This window comes from Empidonax traillii, unplaced genomic scaffold (genome assembly GCF_003031625.1).
Source record: "Empidonax traillii isolate 1590-97213 ecotype Southwest subspecies unplaced genomic scaffold, ASM303162v1 scaffold1002:size361594, whole genome shotgun sequence".
Classification (NCBI taxonomy): domain Eukaryota; kingdom Metazoa; phylum Chordata; class Aves; order Passeriformes; family Tyrannidae; genus Empidonax; species Empidonax traillii.
The window spans coordinates 104740-127572 of NW_020956195.1; the positions used below are offsets into that span (position 1 = coordinate 104740).

Consider the following 22833-nt stretch of genomic DNA (forward strand, 5'->3'; position numbering starts at 1 on the left):
CACTCAGCCCAGAGGATCTGTGCATCCCAACCTCATTGGGGTGGTTTGCATGTGGTTGTTGTGCAACTTGGATGCCATTTTAGCATACTCATATTAGTATACTCATATTCCAGGCTGGGAAATAAGGGCAGAGGGACAAACCTGCTCGGATGTGGGATGCAATGAATCAGATCTGAACGCAAAACAGGACTGTGCCCTCCCTGAGTGGCCTCTGCAGTTCCATGTGTTGTTCTCCCCATCTTCTCCATCACCTCAGGAGCATGGCAGCTCCCAGGACACTGAACTGTTGGATACTTGGGGGACAAAGCGGGGAGCAGAGACAGAAGCCAGGGCAGAGAGGAAAACAAGACGGTCCAGGGAGAGAGAGCTCCTGGCATGGGGCAGCTCAGCTTCTTAAAATAACATCTCCTCTCCCTCCCCCTCCTCTCTGCAAAATGCCTCCCTTGCACGAAGGCCCACAGTGGTGGTGAAAGGGAAGCCGAACGCCACTGCCTCCATGGGCCAAGCCATCCGATCCCTCAAAGGCACGGACTCCTTCCAAGGCTCGTGCTTAACCATCCCACAGAGCCCAGGCATCCTCGCCACCCCCCCCCGGCAGCCGCCTGCCCGTGGGGCTGATTCAAGGCGACGTACAGGAGTATCCACAGGCACGATGCTGGGCCTCCTGTGGGTTCCCAGGAGGAGGGGAGAGCGTTTGGATGGGAGCACTGGCTCCTGTGAAGGTTGTTTGCTTTTCTTTGTTCCACCTCCTTCCTCATGCATCTCGTTTTTATTTTAAGAAATATTACCCCGGCGGAGCAGCTTTTTGGGAAAGTCGTGCCATGAGGATCCAAACTATTCGAGCTATTTGAGCTGCTTTGCCTACAAAGTGAGTAAGAGATGGGGAGGGAAAGGCTCCCCCCGTTCCAGCAGCAGAGGCAACCGGCTGGCCAGCGGGTCCTGGCAGACAGAGATACCTTTCAGCTGACAGTGCCCTGCCTCCTCCTTGGCAGGGAGATGCCTGCCTAGGGTTGCATCTCTGCTGCCGGGTAATTGGGGACCCAGGCTCCTCACACCGTGCCAGGAGTGGCTTTTTGCTCTCCCCAGCACACTGGCTGACAATAAACAGCAGCTTAGCAGGTTTAGGCACACAGCACGTCCTGAAAAATCAGCGGGATTCTTGCACTAAAATTCATTTACTGTGGTATCCTACGAGTCCTTGAAAGCTGGCTTGGGAGCTGGTAACTTATGCTGAACTTTGGTACGGGAGAGCAGCAGGCTGTGCAGTAGCACCCACTGCTTGTCTTTCCAAGTCTTACCCTTCTTCACCCAAGGCAAAAATATTTTTGGTTTAAAATACCAGTTAGAGAGGAGGGGGGCTGTTCTCTATGTTGCCAGCAACCCCCCTGCTGGAGGAATCCATCTTCCCTCTTACCTGGACTCTGGTGGGCTGCAGCCGGTGATCCATTGTCTCAGCAGTGACGTTTTTGGGCAGTATGACGGGGTCACTGGGAGGGATGACACAGGAGGGTGTGCACTCAGCACCTGCGGGAGGAGAGAGCCTTGAGGACCAAACCAGGAACCAGGAAGTGATGTTTTACAGGAGGGCACCAACCCAAATTTTAGGCTCCTCACTGAGGGTACTGACAGATGTAGAGGAGACCCTTTTCCTTCCAATCTGGAATGGCGATTCCTTCTCCAAATCCTGAACTATCCAAGAGCCCGCAGGAGTTGTGCTCAATTCCCTTCTCCCAGATGAGAGGAAAACTGAACACAACCTAAGAGACAGATTCACACCTTGATGGCTGGTCTTGGGACCCAGCATGAAAATAAGTCTGGCCTGGATGCTATGGGATGTTTGGTGACATATTAGGAAGCATCTTTCATTTTTTTCCTGCCATGCAGAATTCCCACTGCCTTCCCATGACGAAAAGAAGCTGCAAAAACCATCTTGGAAAAACAGGTAGATCTCAGTCTCAACCCCAGCCTCACATCAGATCGGTCCAGAGCTTAACCTTAGCAGTCCCTACCATTAGACAGACTCGCCTCAGCCTGGTTTGACCAGACTGGGATGACTGGTGTGTTTGGTTCAGAGCGCTGCAGGCTTTGCTCGAGCACCCAGCCCAAGGGGATGCCAGATGAGATGCAACGACTGAGCATTGCAGCGCTTCCTGAGAGCACAAAGCGACCAAGTCCCGCAGAGAGAAATGGATGATGTGGTCCCTCATCTGGTGAAAGTGCCCTGTTACACACGATTGTCACTGCAGCTTTTGTGGCTTTTATCTAGGACCTGTCACGTTAAACATCAGCAGCAGTAGCAAGAGGAGAGACTCAGCTGCGATGGAGAGCTACAGATCAGGAAAATTACTGTAAAGGGCTGGGATTGCCCAAGAGATGAGCCCCTTCTGTTTCTGAAAGGAGAGAGCTTTTGCTGGAGCCAGCTTTAACTTTGTGTCTTGGCCACGAGCACAATCAGGGCATGAACAAGGCTAAAGCAATCCCCATTTAGAAAGAGGACTGAAGAGAAATCAGGGTATTTGTCACAGATTTAACGGGGATTGGTAAAAGAAGAAGAGTCACCGTGACCTTCAGCTCTCTGGGAGCACTGAGTCCACACAAAGCTTGGTTTTCTGTTAGGCTTTCACGTGCCCTCACCTATTCCATGCCCCTGCTCGCACTTGTACTCCACGAAGTTCTGCTCTGGGGGTGGTGGGCAGGTGCCCTGCAAGCTCTCACACAGTTTGAACTCCTCTGTCCACGAGCCTTCCTTGGTGCAGACGATGGGAACCTGGAAAGCAGAGGGAGGGCAGGCAGGGTCACTGCCACAGCAGCTGGGCTCAGCCTGCCTTGGGCACTACCCAGCTCCAGGGGGGCACAACGCAAGGACACCCCTCCTGCCAGGGCAGTCCAGAGGGAAGTTCCCCAGAGCAGTTGGATTGCAGCCATCTGATCCAGCCTGTGTGTACTGACCAGAAAGCCAACTGTTTTCCAGCTGGTGCTGGATCCCACCAGAGGGATTCTGCCACACTTCTTTTGACAAGACTCTTCCTGTGCATTGGATGAGCCACCTGGGTGGAAGAGCTGGCAGGCAGCAGCCTCCATCCTCAGGGAAGCCCCTTGTTGAGCGCATCTGTTGCAGCAAGGCTGCTTGTCATCCCAGTTGAAAGCACTCACAGCAGCTCCCAAGACCCACTAGAGACCCTCTGCTTTCTGACCCTTATCACCCAAAACAAGCCGACTTTCTTAGGATCCCTCCTTTCCAGACAGGTCCCCAGGGAGCAGAAGAGCATCCCCAGGCAGTGGTGCACCCTGTGCCATGGCTGCTAGCCAGCAAGAGAAGCTCTGGGCTTACAGGGCACCTACTCATCACTGCTACAAAGGCATTTGGCCTTGGGGATGGTCAAGCATATGACTGATCTCTGCCTCCCCCCAGACACTCACCTGCTGTCCCTGTGGCTCACAGTTGAGCACACACTGGCTGTCCAGCTCGAAGCCCTGGGTGCAGTTGTACATGCCCTCGAAGACGGGAGGTGGGGGCTCACACATCACGGGGACGCAGCGACCCTCTTCCCACTGCCCGCTCTCCAGGCACTGGACCTTCAGGAACTTCCTGGGGAAACACAGACACCAGACTGAGCTGCAGCACCACACACACACCCCCCACACCCAGGCTGTACCAGGCATCCACAGATGTCAGGAGCAGCCTGAAGACTTTGCTTCCTGGATAACGATCAGACCTGCCACGTGTGGGGCTTTCCCTCACCAAACCACACCTCACCACAGGCAAGTCCTTCCAAGGGGGCAGTCCATGCTTAACAAGGACCTTTTCTTCTCCTTATTGAGGGGATTGCACTGACCTAGGAGTGCTGGATGCTTTTCCCCTTGCACTCACCACCCCATTGCTCACTGCTTCTCGTGGTGCCCCTGAACCATTCCTCTCTGCCTGGCAGCCCCTGTGGGTCCTGGGCTGCTTTGTCCCACAGCCAGTAGCTACATACTTTGCTGGATGGAGTTTGCCTCCACCAGTAAATCCTCTGGCCTGTGCCCAGCTACTCCAAAGGCTCTTCTTTGTACTCCAGCCAGATCTGTCAATCCCACTCTCGCCGAGGGGCTGCCGTGCCGCAGCAGACCAACACCATCCCGTGCTGCTAAAACAGCTCAAGCACAAACTACTTGCCAAGAAAAGAAAGAAAGAAAAAGTCCAGGAGTGGAGCCTCCTGCCCTTGGCAGCGATAGAGACACCGCATCTTTTACACAGAGGCATCAAAACTGGTGAGGCACTGGGCTGGCCAGGGACTGCTCTCCCAGCAGAGGATATGTCAGCACCCTGATGGGCTTTACCTGAGCCAGAGCCCATTGCCCCATCCTTAATGAGGCTTTTCCCCCACTGCTGTCCTTCTTTACTAGACAGCCTGCTCCAGCTGCCAGCCCCTGCCCTCTCTCACTCTAGGTGCCAGCAGGCTGGGTTCCAGGTGCCGTGTTATGGAGTTCACAGCGTGCCACAGGTATGTGGAGGGGGGTAACTGGGTTACAGAAACCCCTGGGGGGAGGAATTAATTTCCCCCTCGTTTCAAGAGGCAGCAGACAGTGCGTGGGGCCACCCATGTGCCTCCCAACACACGGTGCAGGGTCTGGAGCAGCCCCTGCACCCCTCTGCCAGACCTGGGGCAGGAGCTGGTACCCATCCCCATCACACTTCTGCCGGGAATTCCTGGACGTGAAATTGTTGAGCTTTTTGAAGCACTCTCCTATTTTAAAATATTTGCAGCTCCCTTCTCCCTTCAGGAACTGGGGATCTGTTTTTCCTAAAGAGTATATAAAGGGGTGGTGGGTTCCTGCTGAGGTGAATGTGGGCTCCAGCAGGTAACACAGACACAGGTAAGGTAGGGAATGGGATGCAGCAAGTCTACTGGCAGAGCTCTGCACAAATCTTCCCACCAGGAACAAGGATGGCCATGGTGTGAGCACCTGAGCAGAGAGGGTGCTGCAACATGACCCTGACAGCAGTAGCCTTGAACTGACTAAGGAAACTGCAACTACGTAGTATTTTGGAAGCCTGGTGAGGAGGAGTAAGTCTGGATCCCAGTGCAGGCATCTGCGGTTTTACTCCATTCCTAATTTAACTTTCTTCTTTGCTCACCCTTTCCATGGGTCATCAAAGTCACTGCCTTTCAAAGATGTCCCCATCAGACCTTACCTCCTCCAAAACCTGACGGAATGCTTTGCTCCACCCAACTTGAAACATGAGCAAAAGCACATGCCAAGAGGTGCTAATCCACGTGGGATGTCCAGGCCTTTAAGTAGCATCTTCTCCTTCTTGAACTTCCTGGTACTCAGCGTGTGATCCGACTTGGAACTGGTAAATCACTGGGGGTTATGAAGACAGGAGCAAACACGGGGGGGGTGAAGTCTCACTGCAACAAGTGATGCCTTAGGCACTAAGGAAACTCCTTTACAAACCAGGAGCATCCCAGCCACACACTATTTCTCACTCCCCAACTGGCCACTGGGGTACAACTGCTGAAGCCGCTGCATCTCCCTTTTTTTGGGATTTGCTCTCCAAATCGTGGTAGAGGCTCTTTGCCTGGGTAAGACCCCGGGCAGAAGGGTTGAACAGGAGAGGACACGCAGTGGGAGCTGCAGTTTGCACAGGTGCAGGCCGTGGTTGGCAGCCCGATCATCCTCACCGGAGCAACTCGTTTTGATGTGGGGCTTTCACACCCCTCCACGACCTGCAGCTTCCCCCTCCAGACCACCTCGCTCTGGAGGCTCACCCCACCCCCAGCAGCCGTGTAGGGACTTCAAACACGCTTGGCCTGGGCTGACCCCAGGGGCAGACAGTGGCGTGTGGGCACTGCCGCACCTACCAAGTGAGCAGTTCACAGAGAAAGGGAAGGCAGAGGCTTTTAAAAAAAAAAGTATTTACGTAAATACACACAACTTCATAGGAGCTTGAAATTTCCTGGGCTCCCCCCAGCTTCTTCTGATCTGGGTTAGTGGCATTTCTTGAGGATTAACAAGGAAGCCAGGAAAATTGGAGTCAGTGCTTCACCCTTCAACCAGACACCTACTGGGAAAGGAGGCAGGGGAGGCAGCTGAGGCCAGAGAGGGCTGAATCTGAGGTGAAGGCATGAGCACTCACCCAGCTCCAGGAGCTGAGCATGCAGGAGCCTGGCTGGGAGCCAGCCATCTCCTGAGGCAGCCAGCTTCGGGGTAACTGGATTCTCTGTACAGGAATGGTGATAAATGAGCCTAAAATCTCCTCTCCCACGGCAGGAGACTGACAATCTTCAAAAAGAATAGAGGGGAAGGAGGGAGATTTGTCTGTAAATTGAAAGAAAGCTGTAGAACCCTGTAGTGCTGTGCTCCAAACAGCCTGGGCGACCTGGGCTGTAAATATTCATCAGAGACCTTAGAGGTGGAAGTGACAGACGAGCCCAGATGGCAGCCTGTGTTTTCTTTACCTGGCTGTTTGGCTCCCACACCTCTGCAGGTGTTTGCCTTTTAACTGGAAGGGGCCAGATGTGGGCAGAGACAGTGAGCACCCCGTGCCTGGTGCCCTGCTAAACCAGGATGCTCGTGGGTTAGGCTGTCCTGCTTGGCCTGCTGTGAACTCTGTTTTCTGCTAACTCCTTCCAGTCCCATTTTCTCCTCCGTGTTCTCCCACCTCCTCTTCCTCTCTCCTGGTCTCTGTAGTCTTTGCAAAGGGAGAGGAGACAAAGAGGCTGACACCTCTATGAAAGCTCCTCAGGGGGCTGCGCTGTGCTCTGTTGCTCTCTGATCAAAATGCAGGCTGAGACTTTAAAAGTTGCCTGAAAAGACCTGGGTGCCAGATTCTTCTTTGCCTCATTCTCTCAGGAAGAGGCTCAATCCCTCCCAAAGGCAGCTTTGTGATCCCCAAATCTCTTCTCTCCAGGGAATCATCCCACAATGGGCAAGTGAAATAAGCCCTCTGCAGGGTCTGACCTTCTTGGTCCCCAAATTGAGACCCTGCTCTCAGCATTAAAGTGCTCCTCTAAAGGAGCTCCTAGATATTATCATAGAATCATGAAATTGTACCGGTTTGGGAGGAAACTTAAAGATCATCTTACTCCAACCCCCCTGCTATGGACAGGGACACCTTCCACTGGGCCAGGTTGCTCCAAACCCCATCCAACCTGGCTTTGTCTACTCCTGTCAGAGATCTGCTTCATTTTATGGTGGAAGAAACAGTGAGGAGCACCAAGGGAGTGATGCCCATTTTCCCCAAAGTAACTGACCCCCGACTTTTAGGCCAACACTTTTCAATGCTGCAACTGTGGGTGATGCCAAACGTTTCTCCTTGACAGTTCATGCCTTTGTGCGATCCATGTGGTGGGCTGGTGCTGCCTTTGAACAGATCCTGCCTGAATCCAGAGAGTTCCCATCACAAAGCACAAATGCATGTGTTATGTTCCCCTTGTTACCCCTTACTTTGGGATTTGAAGTGAAACAGCTTGGCAGCTGGAAACCTTCCTGTTATGTGGCTTCTCCAGGCCAAAAACAGATTTCCTTTAGTCAAAAAATCTTTACCCTTCCTGTCAGCATTGTCAGTCAGATGATGCTGCCGGCAGAAAGGCAGCAAATCTTTGGCAGGATCTTGATTACACAATCAGTGTTTCCTCGAGGATCCCTTGTTGACAAGCAGTGATTTCCCGTGGGCCTTTCCTCACCCAGGTTAATAGAGAAAAGCATCTTCTCTGACATGTCAGATTTCTCCATCCCACTTCTCTTCCACTTATGCTATGGGAAGTGAATTACAGCTATGCTCTCAGCACCTTCTAAGCATCCCTACTGCTTCTGCAGTAAACTTCAACCAGCAAAACAGAAGTGAGGGAATTGGATGAGCATCTGTGCCCGAGATCATCTTGGCTTGGACAGAGACAGTTGGATCCCACCCATGATTCAGGCCTGCATAAGGTGGACACTGTAGTGCTGCCACATGAGGAGCAAAGCTAGAGCAAGAATAATTCAAAGGCAGTCTGACTATATTTCCAAGGCTGAGCTAGGTAGTGGGCATGAGGCATCTTCAGTGTCAGTCATGGATCGTGCCTGATTTTGTACACAGAGCCTGGCTTCCCTGTGCTCAGCAACACCTGTATGGCACTAAATCCTTTACCACGGCTCGTGCTTGCTGGGTTGATGGACGACAGGGAGTCAACAGACCAAGAACTCAGTTTTCTGAACCCAGAAAGACAGCAGAAGACCCTAAAACCTGATGTCCCAGTCATCAGCTCAGCCCCTGCTTGCACACCGGGAACCTGCACCCCACCAGCGCCTGTCCCTTCCAGAGCTTTCCATCACCTCACGTTTTACAAAACTGGTCTGATCGAAGAAAAAAAACTTCTCACTCTGGCAGCTTCCATCCTCTCCCTGCCAGGGCTGAGACACCAGAAGGATTTCCAGCAATCCAGCAGCTGACTGGCCCAGTTACTGGCTAGTAGCTGCTACACCATGCCAAGGGGTTTGTACTCATGCTGAGTCTACATGCAGAGCTCCAGATGAGACCGTACAATGACATTTACACTTCCAAGAAAAGGTTTCTGCTCGGGATCAGGCCACTCACATAGGAGAGTTAATCTGCACGATAAGAAAGCCATGCATTTTCTCTTTATGTGGTTTTTGTATTCCACCATCAGAGACTTCAGATGAAATAGCAGCAACAATAATAACGTTAGCAAACGTGAGAATGCGATGTCAACAAGCATTGCTGTGAAAATGCAAACCACTTCACATGATTTTCCTTGACTTGTCTCACAAGCTGCTCAGACCCATAGGGGACCTTAGTCACACACCAGAGGAGCCTCAGGATCTCCCAGAGGACATCCTTTTTACCAGCAGTTGCTGCAGCAGGACGGAGGTGGCCTAACTTTGCAAGCTCAGTCGATCTGTTTGCACGTCCAGTGCCTGAAGTGCCACAGGCATGCAAGCTGCTCTGCAGTTTGCAAAGCAGTCCATGTGATCACAGCCATAATCATGATTTGCTCAGCTCCCCTTGGCCCAAGAAACGCTCCTAACACTGTGAAAAGCTGTTTACAGAAACCACTTCCTTCATTACAAGGCAAGAAATTTGGCAACTGCTTCCCGCTGCACAACAACCCTACCCCAGAGCAAAGAAGAGACAAAGTCTGCATCCAATTAAAACTGGAAGGGGGCATTAAACAATTAGCACATAATTACCTGATCTGGGCTAGAATCAAGACTTTGGGGGAGGACCCGGCCAGTGCTAGGGAATCTTTAGTGACCAAACCCAGTGGGGACTTTGGCTGGAGGCACTGCAGACAAAGTGCTGCTTTACCCCCCAGCGTCGCGATATTGGCTGAGCAGGGCTAGTGAACCACCAGGAATTTTTCCCCAAAGCATCGGGAAAAATCTTCTCCCATTGAAATGTCAACGCTGGAGATTAAATTTGGCCAAGAGGCGCAAGGGGGTGAAATGTTAACCCTGACGAGAGGCAGCCATTCATTCTTACAGTGCCTTGTTCTATATTTCATCACTTTCAGGAAAGACAAAAGCTCCAGGAATCTTCCCACACCTTGTTACATCCAATTACCTGGGAGTCTGCAAACACTTCACTTGGTGCTTAATTTTCACCAAGAGACAAATATGCTGGAGGTGCACAGGAAAATCTGCATGTTTAGGGTTAAAGCACTTAACACACACAAGAAGATTACCCCTTGTCCCCACCTGGTTCACCTTAGCCAAGGAAAGCCTCTTGTATTTCAAGAAATCTGCGTGATCAGAGCAAGATGCTCTGCCTTCTACCTATCAGTTCAGCTCTTCAAGACTGTCAGTGCACCATCATCACCTCTGCTCCTGGCTCTCACCGGGAGAAGAGGAGCAAGGAAAGAGTGATAACAGACCTGCCCCAGACTCACCTCTTGGGCTTGTCCACCGAGTTCTCAGCCACGTGGTACCCAGGCTTGCACTTGTAGCGGCAGACGGAGCCCACGTCGTGGTTCCCCTGCAGGCACCGAGGGACCAGGAGCTTGGCGTTGGCCACGGCGGGCGGCGCGTCACACTCCAGCTTGCAGTAGGCCTCAGGGAGCGACCAGAGACCGTCCTCCAGGCAGCTCAGCCACTCGTTTGTTCCTGACCCCAAGAGAGAAGGAGGGTGTGGAGGTTACAGCTGAGCCAGGGGTGGAGTCCTGCTGAGGAGAGCTCAGAGCAAAAGTCCTCGTTGGGGCATAAACTGACACCAACGGAGGCAACAAACACGAAGGCCATGGACTTCATTGCCTGCTTGGTCAGGTTGTGGGAGGAGATATTTGAATGCAGACAGAAGTAGGGAAGGGACAACTTCTAGGGGACAGAGAAAGGATCTTGGTTCTGCAAATCTCCCCAAAGCTTTCCCTTAAACTTCCCCTCTCTGCCTTAGGATTGCCACCAGTGGGCCAGGGGCTTTTGGGTAGGACACCTATCTGTCATACTTAGTTCAGCCCATCTTCATTCTCTCCAGGTGCTTTTTGCATCTTGTCCTTCCTGCCCTTATCAAGCTGTAACATGTGCAGTGCAAGGTCATGGAACAGTTTGGGTTGGAAAGGACCTCTTAAGGCCAGCTAGTCCAACAACCCCTGCCACGGGCAGGGACACCTTCTACTAGATCAGGTAGCTCAGAGCCCCATCCAACCTCACTGTGAATGTTTCCATGGGTGAGGCCTCCCCCAACCTCTCTCAGCAACCTGAGAGTCAGGAAGATGGAAAGTGCCAGGAGGACAGGCATGGGAGGCTTCTCTGGTGTGACTGGGAATTCAAACCATCCACTATTAAAGTCTTGGGTTGAGTGTTACAGACCAGCTCTTTGTTGTCACTGGTAGACCCAGCTAAATGGGTGGCCAAAAATGCACAGATGCCTGCAGGAGGTGTCCAGGACTGCATCACCCACACGGTGTGGATGATGGATGGCTCACTAGGAACTGCTGAGCAAGAGAAAAAGCTGGACTGGAATGAATGGGACTCCTCCTACTGAGAGGTCTGGATCAGCAAGTTCCTGGTGCAGCCAGGCTGCTCCGTGGTCCCTTCAAACAACGCTTTCTTCTCACAGGACCGTATCTCCACTCAGTGCTCCTGTTCCTGACAGGTCAGGGCCGCCACGGGTCATCCCCCACCTCCCAGTCCCACACAGCTGTGTCATCCTTTCCTTGCCTATTCTTAGCACTGATCAGCCTTGAGAGCCTGCCCACAAGGACGTGAGCCCTTCGGGGAGAACAAGCATCGAGCACGTCCCTGCCTGGGCAGCTCAGCCAGATCAGCTGGACCTCTAGGAGTTTACCCACATGGCTCAGCAGCCTTGGCCAAGCACCTCCAGCCATCCTGCTGGAAGGGTGCTCCATTGAGGGGACGCCTTCCCACCGAGGGAGCCCATGGAAAACCTCCCAGTGACTTCAGTGGGAACAAGAGGCGGCTGTGAGTGAAAGATCAAATTAAAGCTCTGCCCTCAGCTGACCCACCCAAGGCAGCGGGCATCGGTTCATGCAGAATTTGGGCTGTTGAGATGCTGATGCTACCCTTTGATCAGCTCACTCTGGGGATCTGCCACCATCCCCCGTCACGAAACGAGACCTTAATTCCCTGCAGTTTTTGCTCCTTAGATTTAGCTCCCCCCTTTTTTTTTTTTTAGTAAATGATTCTCATACGTTTCAGCTATAAATGTCTCCATAAAATAGGGCACCCATTAAAATGATTTGTTGTATGTGATTGTTCAGAGCAAAGGCGTTGGTGGAAACTCACAAAGTCCCAACGCTTGAAGCTGTCAAGGCAATTACCCCCGAAATCCCATCCAGCTCAGCCCTTGCACAGACAGGAACAGTAGCTCTCTTTCTCCAGCCTGGCTTAAAAACATTCCTGCGGCTATCGATGGAGTCGGCAGAATGAAAGCCAGGCCGTGGCGTGTCTGGGTGGTGAACATCTCCCAGAGTGCTCTGCAGCTGTGGGCATCAGTCTCTATGGCTTTGTACAGCCCCAGGCCCCCTGAACCACAGGCTTCCCCACAGCCACCAGGCACCGAGCCACTTCTGGCTCTCTGAAGTCCTCTCTGTCTGTCCACGCTGGCTGCCTGCATGTTTCTTGTCTCCCTCGTCCCAGTAATGCTTGAGGCTGCTGGGCCTCACCAGTTATCAGGAGAAGACATCGCTACGCTCTGGGGTGGATGGATAAGGGCTGCCAGCCGGGGGATGGGAGTCGGAGGGAATTATCCCCACACTGTGGTGTCTCTGCTCGAGGGGAATGGACACCCACCATTTTGGGAAGCAAGAGCCCACCTGGCTGGCAGAAGCCAGGATAGATGGGAAATTCCAGCTGTTTGAACAATTTGGGACAGGCGGGGAAAGGCAGCATCGAAAAGGGTGGTTAAGTCCCTCAGCACTCCAGACCATACCTTGAAGCTTGGCTGGGTGGAGGCAGGAGAAGGAGCATCTCTGCAGGTAGGTGGTCCCCATGGGGCAGGAGAACTCGGCATAGTACACGTGGGACTGGTCGGGGACACCGCAGTCGATGGGGTCACAAGTCACAGATCTGTCCCACCGTCCCGAGCTGCACGTCAACACCACCTCCTGCTGCAGAAAAAGCAAAGGCTCCATCAGGTTCTGTGTGCCACCACAGCAGAAAGGTGCAACACGGGCTTCAGGACAAAGAGAGCTCTCTTAACATTTTTCCTCCACTATTGTGCCCTTTCCCCCCACTCTGGACGCTGAGTCACAAAGCCCTTACCTGTTCACAGAGTGGCATGTGGGGTGTGAAAGCACCAAATGGCCCTTGGGGTAACCCTCCGCCACTGTGTACTGTCTGAGCAGTGCCAGAGCACAGTAAGGGAAAAAGGAAAATCCCTTTAAGATACACTCCAACTTCCTAAGTCATTCCCAGCTCTGTGCACTGCAATTTTCTCCCCTAAAAGATCAAGCCTTACTTCAGCTGTTGTGAGGCAGCTCTTCTGTTGATTGTTTTTCCCTAAATGCACCAATTCCCTCATGCCTCAGCCCACAGACCTCACTGAAATCATAAAACCTCATTTACCAATCCTAATTAAACAGCCCTTACACAGATGGGGGAGTGCATGAGAACGCAAACCCCCGCGGTCCCACCACTAAACATGGTCAAAATGTGCTACCAACTTCATCAAAACCGGGTGGGGGACGATGGTTTGCCATGAGCAACCTGGTCTAGTGGAAGGTGTCCCTAGCCATGAGGAGGGGTGATCTTTTAAAGGTCCCTTCCAACCACATTATTGATTTCCACTCCCAAACTTCTCACTCCAATCCCACCAGCCCTCAGCGAGGGGCTAAGGACCAAAGAGGTGTCTTTTAACTATTCCTGATGTCCCTTCATGCTGCCTGTACAGTCAAACGTGTGACCTGTCCTCCCTCTCAGAATGTTTTTATTGAACTTGGATGTGGTGGCTCTGAAGGACATCACCAAACTTGGGTCAGGTCCTCTGGAGTGTATATCAGGATAACAGTGTGGCTGAATGAGGTGAAGAGGATGCTCAGGAGAAGAACTGCGTGCATTTTCCCAAAATGCCTCGAGGTGAGCAAGGTCACAGCCAGACCAGTAACATCACTGGAGGCCTCGGGGCAAGGCATTTGCGAGCTGCCATCTGCTGTGACAGCGACATGGTGAAGTTCAGAAGTTTCCCATCTCTTTGCCAAACACAGGAGAACTGTCACCCGAGGCAGATTTATTTTGTGCGGTTTCATTTCAGAGAATGGGAACATTTTGTTTTCCCTGGGCATGCCTCGGCCCACAGAGCCGTGTGGCCACGTAATTAATAACCTCCCAGTGACGAGGGGCTGAGCAGGGCATCCCCAGCTGCCCTGCTACACTTTCCAGTACCCACCTCTCCTCTGGCCAACACCGATGGCTGCAGCATGGGGAACCCGCCTGCCAGGTGCCACAAGCACTTGCAGTTCTCCAAGGAGAGGAAAGGTCCTCCCCGCTAAGATGGCCCAACTCACCTCCATCCGTCCACACGAGTTCACGCCCTCACTGTCTGGCATGGGAACCACCTCAGCCCCAGAGACTCCAGTTCCCCCCTCCAGGAACATCCTAAGGACAGGACGTGCTGTGCCTACAGCCCTGCCAAGGTGACTGCCCGGATCCAAGGCAGCTCAGCTCCCAAGGACACATCGGTCCCAGGTCTCCTCTGTCAACAGCTAAGAGCTGTGCTGGCGTGTGGCTTTTACAAGGCACCCCCCAGCCCTCTGGAAAGTGGGACAAACTCTTTCATGGTGACCTCTGTGCTGCCCCGCTGGCGTGGGCAGCATTACTGCAACGCAACACAAAGGAAGAAAAGCTCTCCGTGCTCTCAGTTGCCGCTAAATATAGTTGCTCTGCAATGACTTCATTTTTTCCTCAGCCATTAACTTCAGCTTTAAGAGAGAAAACATCCCAGGGATGTTTAACCCTCCCAGCGATGCCCAACGGAGAACAGGAATGCCAACCTCTCCCCTCTGCGGGAGTGCATCTCCCTGGCTTGGGACATCCCCTGCAGTGACTTTCAGCCTGGCAGAGCTGTGGTCTGCAGCCAGCACTGGGCTGGGAGAAGTAGGACTGCCACAAGGGAAGGAGATGGATCTCCAGAGCAGGACCACCAGCCATGAGCACAGAGGTCCAGCACTGGAGCAACACTGGGCTGGGATTTATCGGAAATGCAGCGAGGAGTTTGGAGCTGGAGGAACAAGGTGTTCTGGGGTCACTCCTACCACTGCAGGGAGGTTAAATCTTTCTTAACTAGGCCCTGGTCCAACAGGCCACGAGGTCACTCCCACCTGAGGGTCCACTCACCTGGCTGGGGCCCAGGCTCTTCCCATTGCTGGCGCGGGGGACAAAGCCCCTCTGGCAGGTGACGGTGCACACCATGTGCCCCGGGCCATCAGAGGTACAGTTCTGGGTGGCAGTGTGAGCAAGGAGGGGCTGTGTGCAGCTTCCTGATCCCACACAGGCACCGTGGGCACAGCTGTGGAGGAGAAGAGAGAAGGAATCAACCAGTGGGTTCCTTCAGCGAGGAAGGGCTCTCTCCAGGTGGCCCCTGCATGGAACACTCAGCAGGTCGCAGATGCCTAGAGATGCACACCTATCCCTCAGCCCCAGCTTCTTCCAGGCTTCAAGTCTCCTTATAATGATGTCAGCAGGGTACTTTTTCCCAGCTCTGCCTTGGCTGAACCTCACCCCAACCCCATCTCACCCCTTCCCAGCAACCACCGTGTCCTTTTCAAGGGGATGAAAGGAGGCACAGCTCAACAACATTCCAAAACCCATGCTGCCTGGTGAGGATACTCCAGCTCCTCTGCCCCAGGGTGTGCAGGCTGCACGGCACAGAGCCTGCACACGGCCTGGCACCACAGGGCCTCGCTGCAGGTGGAGCAAGAGAACAAAAAGAGGCAGGTGACAAAGAGAGGGGAGGCAGGAGGTACAATTTTGTGTGGCTTCTGAATCCACACCTCAATTTCAGTCAGCCTTAGTACAGGATGAGACAAAACTTGCAGAAACAGATGGCCAGGAAGAAAAAGATGAAGGGCTTTTTTAAAGCCTTTGCTGATAGAAGGGTGTCAGGTATGTCAAACTCTGTATTAGACATCAGAGGATCCACAGAGGATTCTCCAACTGTGAGGAAAAGTTTAGTTGGAGAAGAAACTCTCGCAGAGAACCATCCATGAGATAGTCTTTGGATGATGTGCAGTCCCTCTTCACGTCCACACAGCTGCAACCACAGCCTGTGGGGTAGAAGGGAGAAGCTGGACATGCAATTGGCTCCTCCACCCCATTTTTGTCACCTTCCCACTCAGCTGTGATGGTCTCCAGCACCTCTGCTCTTCCCACAAACCCACACAGCATTTCAAGCCTGTGCATGCCAGACTTTTTGGGATCAAGACCATCCCAGCGTGCACCTGATCCGGCGCTACAGACTCACCCACAGCCACTAAGGTGAGACAAAGCTAAAAGGAGGAATAACCTCCCCTGGGCACCACTACAAGTTATAAGAGATTGCAGGAAAATTTGCAAGGCATCACCAGTTCCTTGGAAATAAACACCCTCCTCACTGCAGCAGCTTCCCACTGAGGACCAGTTGTTAGGTACTGATTATTTAAGCATCCCAAATAATCCCACAGTGAAGAGTAGTGTTGGCCGAAGGGTTATGATCTCCATCAGTGAAATGCAGCCAGCAGGTTAAATACTTGGGATGGATTGGGCACAAGACATGGGGTTGACACAAAATGCTCTGATCATCCATCGGTCTGGCTTTATCTGTTACCAAGTGCTGTAGGTACAAAAACTGACCTCAGCCCTCCTCAGTCAGGGGCAGAGGTGCTGCAGCTTCATGCAATAAGCGAGGAGAGAAGGGAAGGAGTTGTACCTGAACAACGCCTCGCTTCCCTCTGCTCCCTGCTTTGCCCAGGGCTCCTGGCCATTTCCACGGGCTGCCTTTCTCCCAGCAAGGCAGAGGCAAGCAGAGGCAAGCCTCTGCCTCTTGCCTTCCACTCACCCTCTCCAGCCAAGGATGCACAGCTAGAAATACCACAAATGACACCAAAAAAAAAAAAAAAAAAAAAAAAAAAAAAAAAAAAAAAAAAAAAAAAAAAAAAAAAAAAAAAAAAAAAAAAAAAAAAAAAAAAAAAAAAAAAAAAAAAAAAAAAAAAAAATCGGTGCCGACACAGACGCTGAGGGAACACAATGTGCTGTTGACTCTGGACCAGTCCACCCAGCCAAAGACACGGTGGAAACCTGCAGGCCACAGGCCTGAAAGAGCCGGTGGGCACAGGAGGGGACCACAAAGGAGAACAAGAAGAAAGGGGCTGTTTTTTCAATGCAGACCTGTTTATGAAGTGAGAAATGGTTTCAGGGCAGCTGCTGCAAATTCTTTCACTAGCTTATATTTCCATTTGCTTCCTTTTTAAAGAATTTGTTTTATGAGCAACAGCGTTTGTCAGGTCATTAGCTTCTGAGGGCATCTGGTACCAATTGTAGCCCTCTCCCCTCCCTCCCCTCCTGCAGTCACCTTCTCCGGGCAGTTGCTTTGCTCCCTGCCTGTGCCCCCAGCACACACATCCTCCCATCCCTAACTCCACCTCCCTGCCATGGAGCTGCTGTCCTAAACTTCCTTGTGTGCATGTCTATGCAGGAGCAGAACTTCTCTTTCCAGCCTTGCTTCTGCATCCCAGCCCCTTCCATGCCAGTCATGGGTATGCACCTTTCCACTAGGTCAGCTTGCTCCAAGCCCCATCCAACCTGCCCTTGGACACTTCCAGGGATGGGGCATCCACAGCTTCTCTGGGCAACCTGTGCCAGGGCCTCAGCACCCTCACAGTAAGGGTTGATGGTCACAAAATTGAGTTATGAAGCGTGTGCTCATCACAGCACTGGATCAAGGGTGGGTGGTGGCACGCTCCAGACACATCCAGGCCAAGAGCTTGGTTGGAGCAGCTCTGCTGGTGCTGGTGGAGGGTTAGTACATCATCTGGGGCAGCCTCAGCAGCTGGGACAATGATGTTATTAAATAGCAATAAACCAGGAACTGATCCTTTTCAGCACTACTGGGCACATCAGGTTTTCCACCAGCTCAGAAGTGTAACTGGCAGTAGACTGAGAGATCAGCAAGTTTCTTACTATATTATAAATACAAAGTGTTATATAGGGTAGTTATACATAAGAGACTGATAATTACAGGTCATAAATCAAAATATCAAAATATTTCTTTTTATATCTATCACACTTACATACTCATGCACAAGTTCTGTATGTGCATGCAGATCTATTTTAGAAATCATAGAAAGGTTTTGGTTGAAATAATTACCTTTTTCTTTGTCCCAGAAGATGACTAATCTATCACTGTTTTCTCTGTGATTAACTACACCCTAATCCCACAAAAACCCACTAGGTTTTATTCTGGAAATGATTTGAGAGCAATCAGCTCAAGTTCCGAGAAGCTGTTCTCATCCTACATGTAGCTTTGAAGTCTGGTGTTGCTATTCCAGACCTAAAGAGGGGCTCACGTCACCAAAAGCTGCCTGATTGTCTCAAACATATCCCTAAGCTTTTAAAAAACTCCACACATCAATTCTACCTACAAACTCTGACTTGATTACTTGTGGGTCCTTTCCAACTCAGCACACTCCGTGATTCCGTGACTTCCTTTGTCATTATCAGCATCACCATTGCTGTCACTGCTTTACTCCAGGCCAGGACACTCTTGAGCCTGGTGTTGTACAAGTGCAGGTCAAAAAAAAAAAAAAAGAAAAAGAAAAAAGCCCTGTGGCCTGGCCCCATCATGATCCACACGCTTTACCAGGACTCGGGTAAAGCCATGGAATAACTCGCGGCTCCCAGCCCCTGGAACACCCTAGCGAAGGCTGGACAAGGAAATGGTGCAGTTAGCCCAGTTCTGATCTCAGCATGAAGGAGCTCTTTCTGCTTTTGATGATAAATGAAATTCCTGTATCGCAGCTGCAAACTCCTGACTCCTGCCCATTTCTGATTCAGGCCATATAAGATGTGGGATGAGCCAATATTTTTTTTATTTTTTTTTTCTTCTGCCTGAAACATCCAAAAAAATTTCCACTTCTACCCCAGCATCTTTTTGAAGCTCAAACTAATGATTTGTCAACAACATTTTTACAAAATACCAAGATTTTTCTTCTAACTTATTCCATGTCAGCACAAGCCTGCACGATTTTCTGGGCTCACCAAGACCCATAACTTATACATCAAAGGAAGTTTCAGATCTGGAAGGCTGTGGAATTCTGCCTAGTGATGGCCCTAACTGCTCCAAAATGGTAAGAGCCTTGTCCTGAAATGAGAACAATTCACAAAACTAGAGCAAAACTTTTCTTCGGAATCCTTCATCCTTCTGGAATAAAAGCCACTGCCAGCAATGGAGCAGGTTGAGCCAGCGGTGGCAAGGCAGGTAGGGAGACACCGCTTTTGTTGTGACAAATCCCAAATTCTGAAAAGCTGAAGTTTCATGTTTTACAACAGTTATTTCAAAAAACACAGAAAATGCTGATAGATTTACCCACGTCAAGCTAAGCCAAGTCAAATGTAGCACAGCTGCCTAAGGTGCAATAAATCATCTGTACATTGCTGCAGCATCTACCCAAGCTTTCGACCCAGAGATTGCTGCTAAAACATCTCTTATCATCAAGCTCCAACTCTTAACAGGGGAAACTTGTAAGTTCTTCTCATGGTGCGAATTTTTGGGTAGAGGGGGGTTATAGGAGATGTTGACAGAAAGGTAAAGGCTTCAGCCAAATCTCCCGAAGTTAAAAGTCGTCACTGCACGTACGCTGGTGGAGCCTGGATTGTAGCACTCAACATCAGCGAGATAAAAGATGTTTACCCCAATGTGGTCTAGCAAAAGAGAATAGCTAGGAAATGAGGAAAGGTGTTTTGGAAATACTTGGGAATGTCTCCCTTCAGGCGTGTTTCCCGTGGAGGTGAAAGGTCCCACTTTTCCCGTAAATCTGATGGCAACCACCCTTGTGGGAGCAGGCTACGTGTACAGACCCAACGGGGCTGATGCTTCTTGATTACGATCTGCACTGAGGTTGCCATCCCGAGAAAAGGTGTTTGCTTCTGTACGTGACTCCCAAAGAAACTTGGCAAAAAAAATAACATCCCTGTGAGTCATCTGCTGTCATCTGCCTCGGAGACAGGGAAAAGGCATCAGTGACACATCAATTGGCCTGTTGACCCCTCTGCAGCCATAGTGACAAAGGGGAAAAAAAAGAAGCAACAGTAAACCAATTTAATATATTTCTGGAGAGTTCTTTTCCATCTTTCTTCTTTTTTGTTATTGTTTGCTACACCAAAATAGACGTATAGGAGAACAGAAAGGGAGGTTGAATGAGGCATCAGGTTTGGTCTAGTCAGCTTCCCAACCTGGTCCAGGACAGTCTGTACCTAAAGAACACCTTTATCCATATCCAATGCCCACAGGAACACACTGCACCTCATTTTCTCAGCTTGCCCAGAGGAATTCACTTCTGATCCACATCCACTACCACGAAAGACATAGAAACAGCAGAAAGATTTCAAAAGGGGAGCTGCAAGCAGAAGCCATAGCTGAGCTGCAAGACTTGTGCTGTAGGATTTAAGGAGCAAAAAAATATTTATCACAAGAGAAAGGAGATAGTGAGAGGATCTGATGGCTCTGTGCAGACACACACACACAGAAAAGTCAACTGTGGCAGGAGGCATTGAGACCCTTCTGACAAGGATGGAGCAAAAGCAGCAACTTTCATCTTGAAATCAGAGGCACCTTCTCAGCAGAGAGGGTTACTGGGTATGAGAACAGCTCAGCAGGGGAAATGGTGGACTCATCACCTCCTGCAGCTTGTGACAGGAGATAAGAGAACCTTCCAAAGGATGAGTTTAATCCAATTCCTCTGAAAAAATATCCCTGAGCCTGTATAACATTAGGAAAGGCAGGGCAGAACAGGGGAGGCCGCCTGCAGGGGTACACCAAGGGCTCTGCAGGCAAACCTCAGGAGCTCCCAGTTCTTGTTTCTTCTTCATGGGACACGGGAAGGACAGAGGGCTTTGCATGATTCACATAAGATCCATATTGGTAAGAGAATAAGGAATCAAGATCAAGCTCCAGGGTATCACCAGGATCCAAGGTCAGAAAGGAAAGCTGCCTTGCACCTCACACAACTGTTCCGTGTTGTAATCCACCTTCCCACAATGTATCAGGGGTTGGTCCTGCTTGGAACAAGTTCATTGGACTGGGTGACCCTTTCCATGAGGTGACAACAAGCACCCTGTTTCACAACTCCTGTATTTGACTGGAGATCAAATTGATGAAAAGCTTGTGTTGGGAGATATTTTTTCCTAGTTAAACTCAATAAGCTGAATAGGCTGCAGAGAGCAAATGGAGTGGGTCGATCCATGAAAATGGTCCCTGTCCCTCCAAGGGTTATCCCTGACACCTTCCCACCTGGACACTGAAGCCACCAATTGCAGTGAATGATCAAGTCCTACAGTAGAGCCTCAGCCACTGCTGCCCATCAGCCAGTCAGGGACCCACAAGAGAAATGTCAGAGATCAACAAGCTTTGATTCTGGAAGAGAAGCACCTTTAGAGGTCCCAGCGGCAGAGGCAAAGGCTGAGGTGAGCCCATGCCCCAGGAAAGGAGATCATCAGGACCCCCAAATCATGCAATCACTTAGGTTGGAGAAGCCCTCTAAGGTCAAGTCTAACCACTAACCCAGAACTGCCAAGGCCACCACAAAGCTATGTCCCCAAGTGCCACAATTACACGTCTTTTAAATCCCTCCAGGGATGGTTACTCCATCCATGGGGCACCCTAGGCCAGAGGGAAAGAATCGTGATCTTTAAGGTCCCTTCCAACCCAAGCCATTTTACAGTTCTACAAAATAAGACACCAGCATCTCTACCCAGGGTCCCCATAAATCTTCACAATGGCACAGACGCAGTTTGTACACTGACCCTGCTTAACTTGGTGCCTGGAAGAAAGAAAACAAACCAAATAAAAACCTGTCTGGGAAACAGCCCTCTTTGCTAAGTTTACAAATTGACAATAAATAAACAACCCCCTCCTCCATCTGATTTTCTCTCCCTGACATCCACTTTCCATACAAAAGGAATCCAAACCAGACTCCCCTGGACACCTCACACCCACTTCTGGGGGGGTGGAACTACACGGGAAACGCAAACAAAAACACAGATCACCTCCTGTAGCACCTTTCCCGTGAACTCCCCCCGCCACCTCCCAGCATATGCTAGCAAAAACTAAAACACACTAAAAATAAAACCAAGTTAAAAATAAACATATCAGAGGAAATGAAATATGTTCCCCTGGTTCAGGGTATAGCCTGTACCAAGGAAAACAGGAGGGTCTGCGGCTCAGTTTGAAAACGCAAAGGAAAAGATGAAAGCTTGAGAGAGTTTGAGTCTTCTGGGTGGAAACTTGTTAAAAGTTTGATTTCTGCCTGACTTTTGAAGGTTGGGTACAGAAAGCAAAGAGGACTCCTGATTTGCTAACAGAGACAGTAGAGAGGGGTTCCTGGTGACAGCAGCGAGGTGGGATGGGCAGACACCACTGCTCTGGTCTGCAAGTTCTCTGCCAGCCTCGAGTGGCTATGAAAGCAGGAGGCAACTCTTGCTTCAGAACAAGGATGCACTTTTCCAGCACCAAACGCCTGCTGCACCCTGACCTGGAGAGGGTTGCGTTTCATCAGCCTAAACGCGATGTCGGTGTTTTCCCCAGCCTGCAAAGCACTGAGAGATCCCTCAAGACGAGAGATGCTACAGAAATGCCAAGCTGTCATGTATTTATTATTTTGGCAACGAGCATTTCTAGGCTGAAGTCAGGAAACCTCATTCCTTCTTTGCTTTTGTTACTGTCCCTTTCTCGGGTTATTTTGGGAAAGCACTCACATGCACGTACTGTGGATGTGAGGCTGGGTGCGTGCAAACGGCCAGTTCAACTCTGTGCAGGAGGAACACGGATCTTCTGGGATCTTTTACAGTTGATTGTCTCTCAGCCTCTGAAGGTTTTCTATTCCTGGATTTTTATAGAGGATTTTTTTTTTTTCTCTCCCGGAGTCCTTCTGCTTTGTACGAAATGAATTGTTAGCCCTTAAAAATACTGCTATGCTATTTTGGAGATGATTTTAAAAATATAGTAAGGGGGGGATAGTTGGATGTTTCCTGACTTAACAGAGGAAGATCCCTTATTATTAGTGTGGCTACTGGAGGCTGTAAGCCTAAACTCTCTAAATATTTAAGCCTTTAAGTCCAGAAAATCAATACTACGAATAGCATTTCCTACTCTGAAAGCTCTGCAAATCTGATTTACTCTGAGTATTTGCTCAGGGCGTGTGT

The 22833-nt window shown here is 50.7% G+C and overlaps 1 protein-coding gene across 1 annotated transcript in view; it reads right to left on the reverse strand.

Annotated features, from left to right (window-relative positions):
• PAPPA2 (pappalysin 2) overlaps positions 1-22833 on the reverse strand; it is a 90763-nt gene that overhangs the window by 16717 nt on the left and 51213 nt on the right. The window contains exons 15-20 of the mRNA XM_027903961.1: positions 14776-14947; positions 12374-12551; positions 9876-10089; positions 3421-3589; positions 2635-2767; positions 1415-1524 (exon numbers count right to left, since the gene is read on the reverse strand). Coding sequence (XP_027759762.1) covers positions 1415-1524; positions 2635-2767; positions 3421-3589; positions 9876-10089; positions 12374-12551; positions 14776-14947 — 976 coding nt within the window. The remainder of the gene's footprint in view (positions 1-1414; positions 1525-2634; positions 2768-3420; positions 3590-9875; positions 10090-12373; positions 12552-14775; positions 14948-22833) is intronic.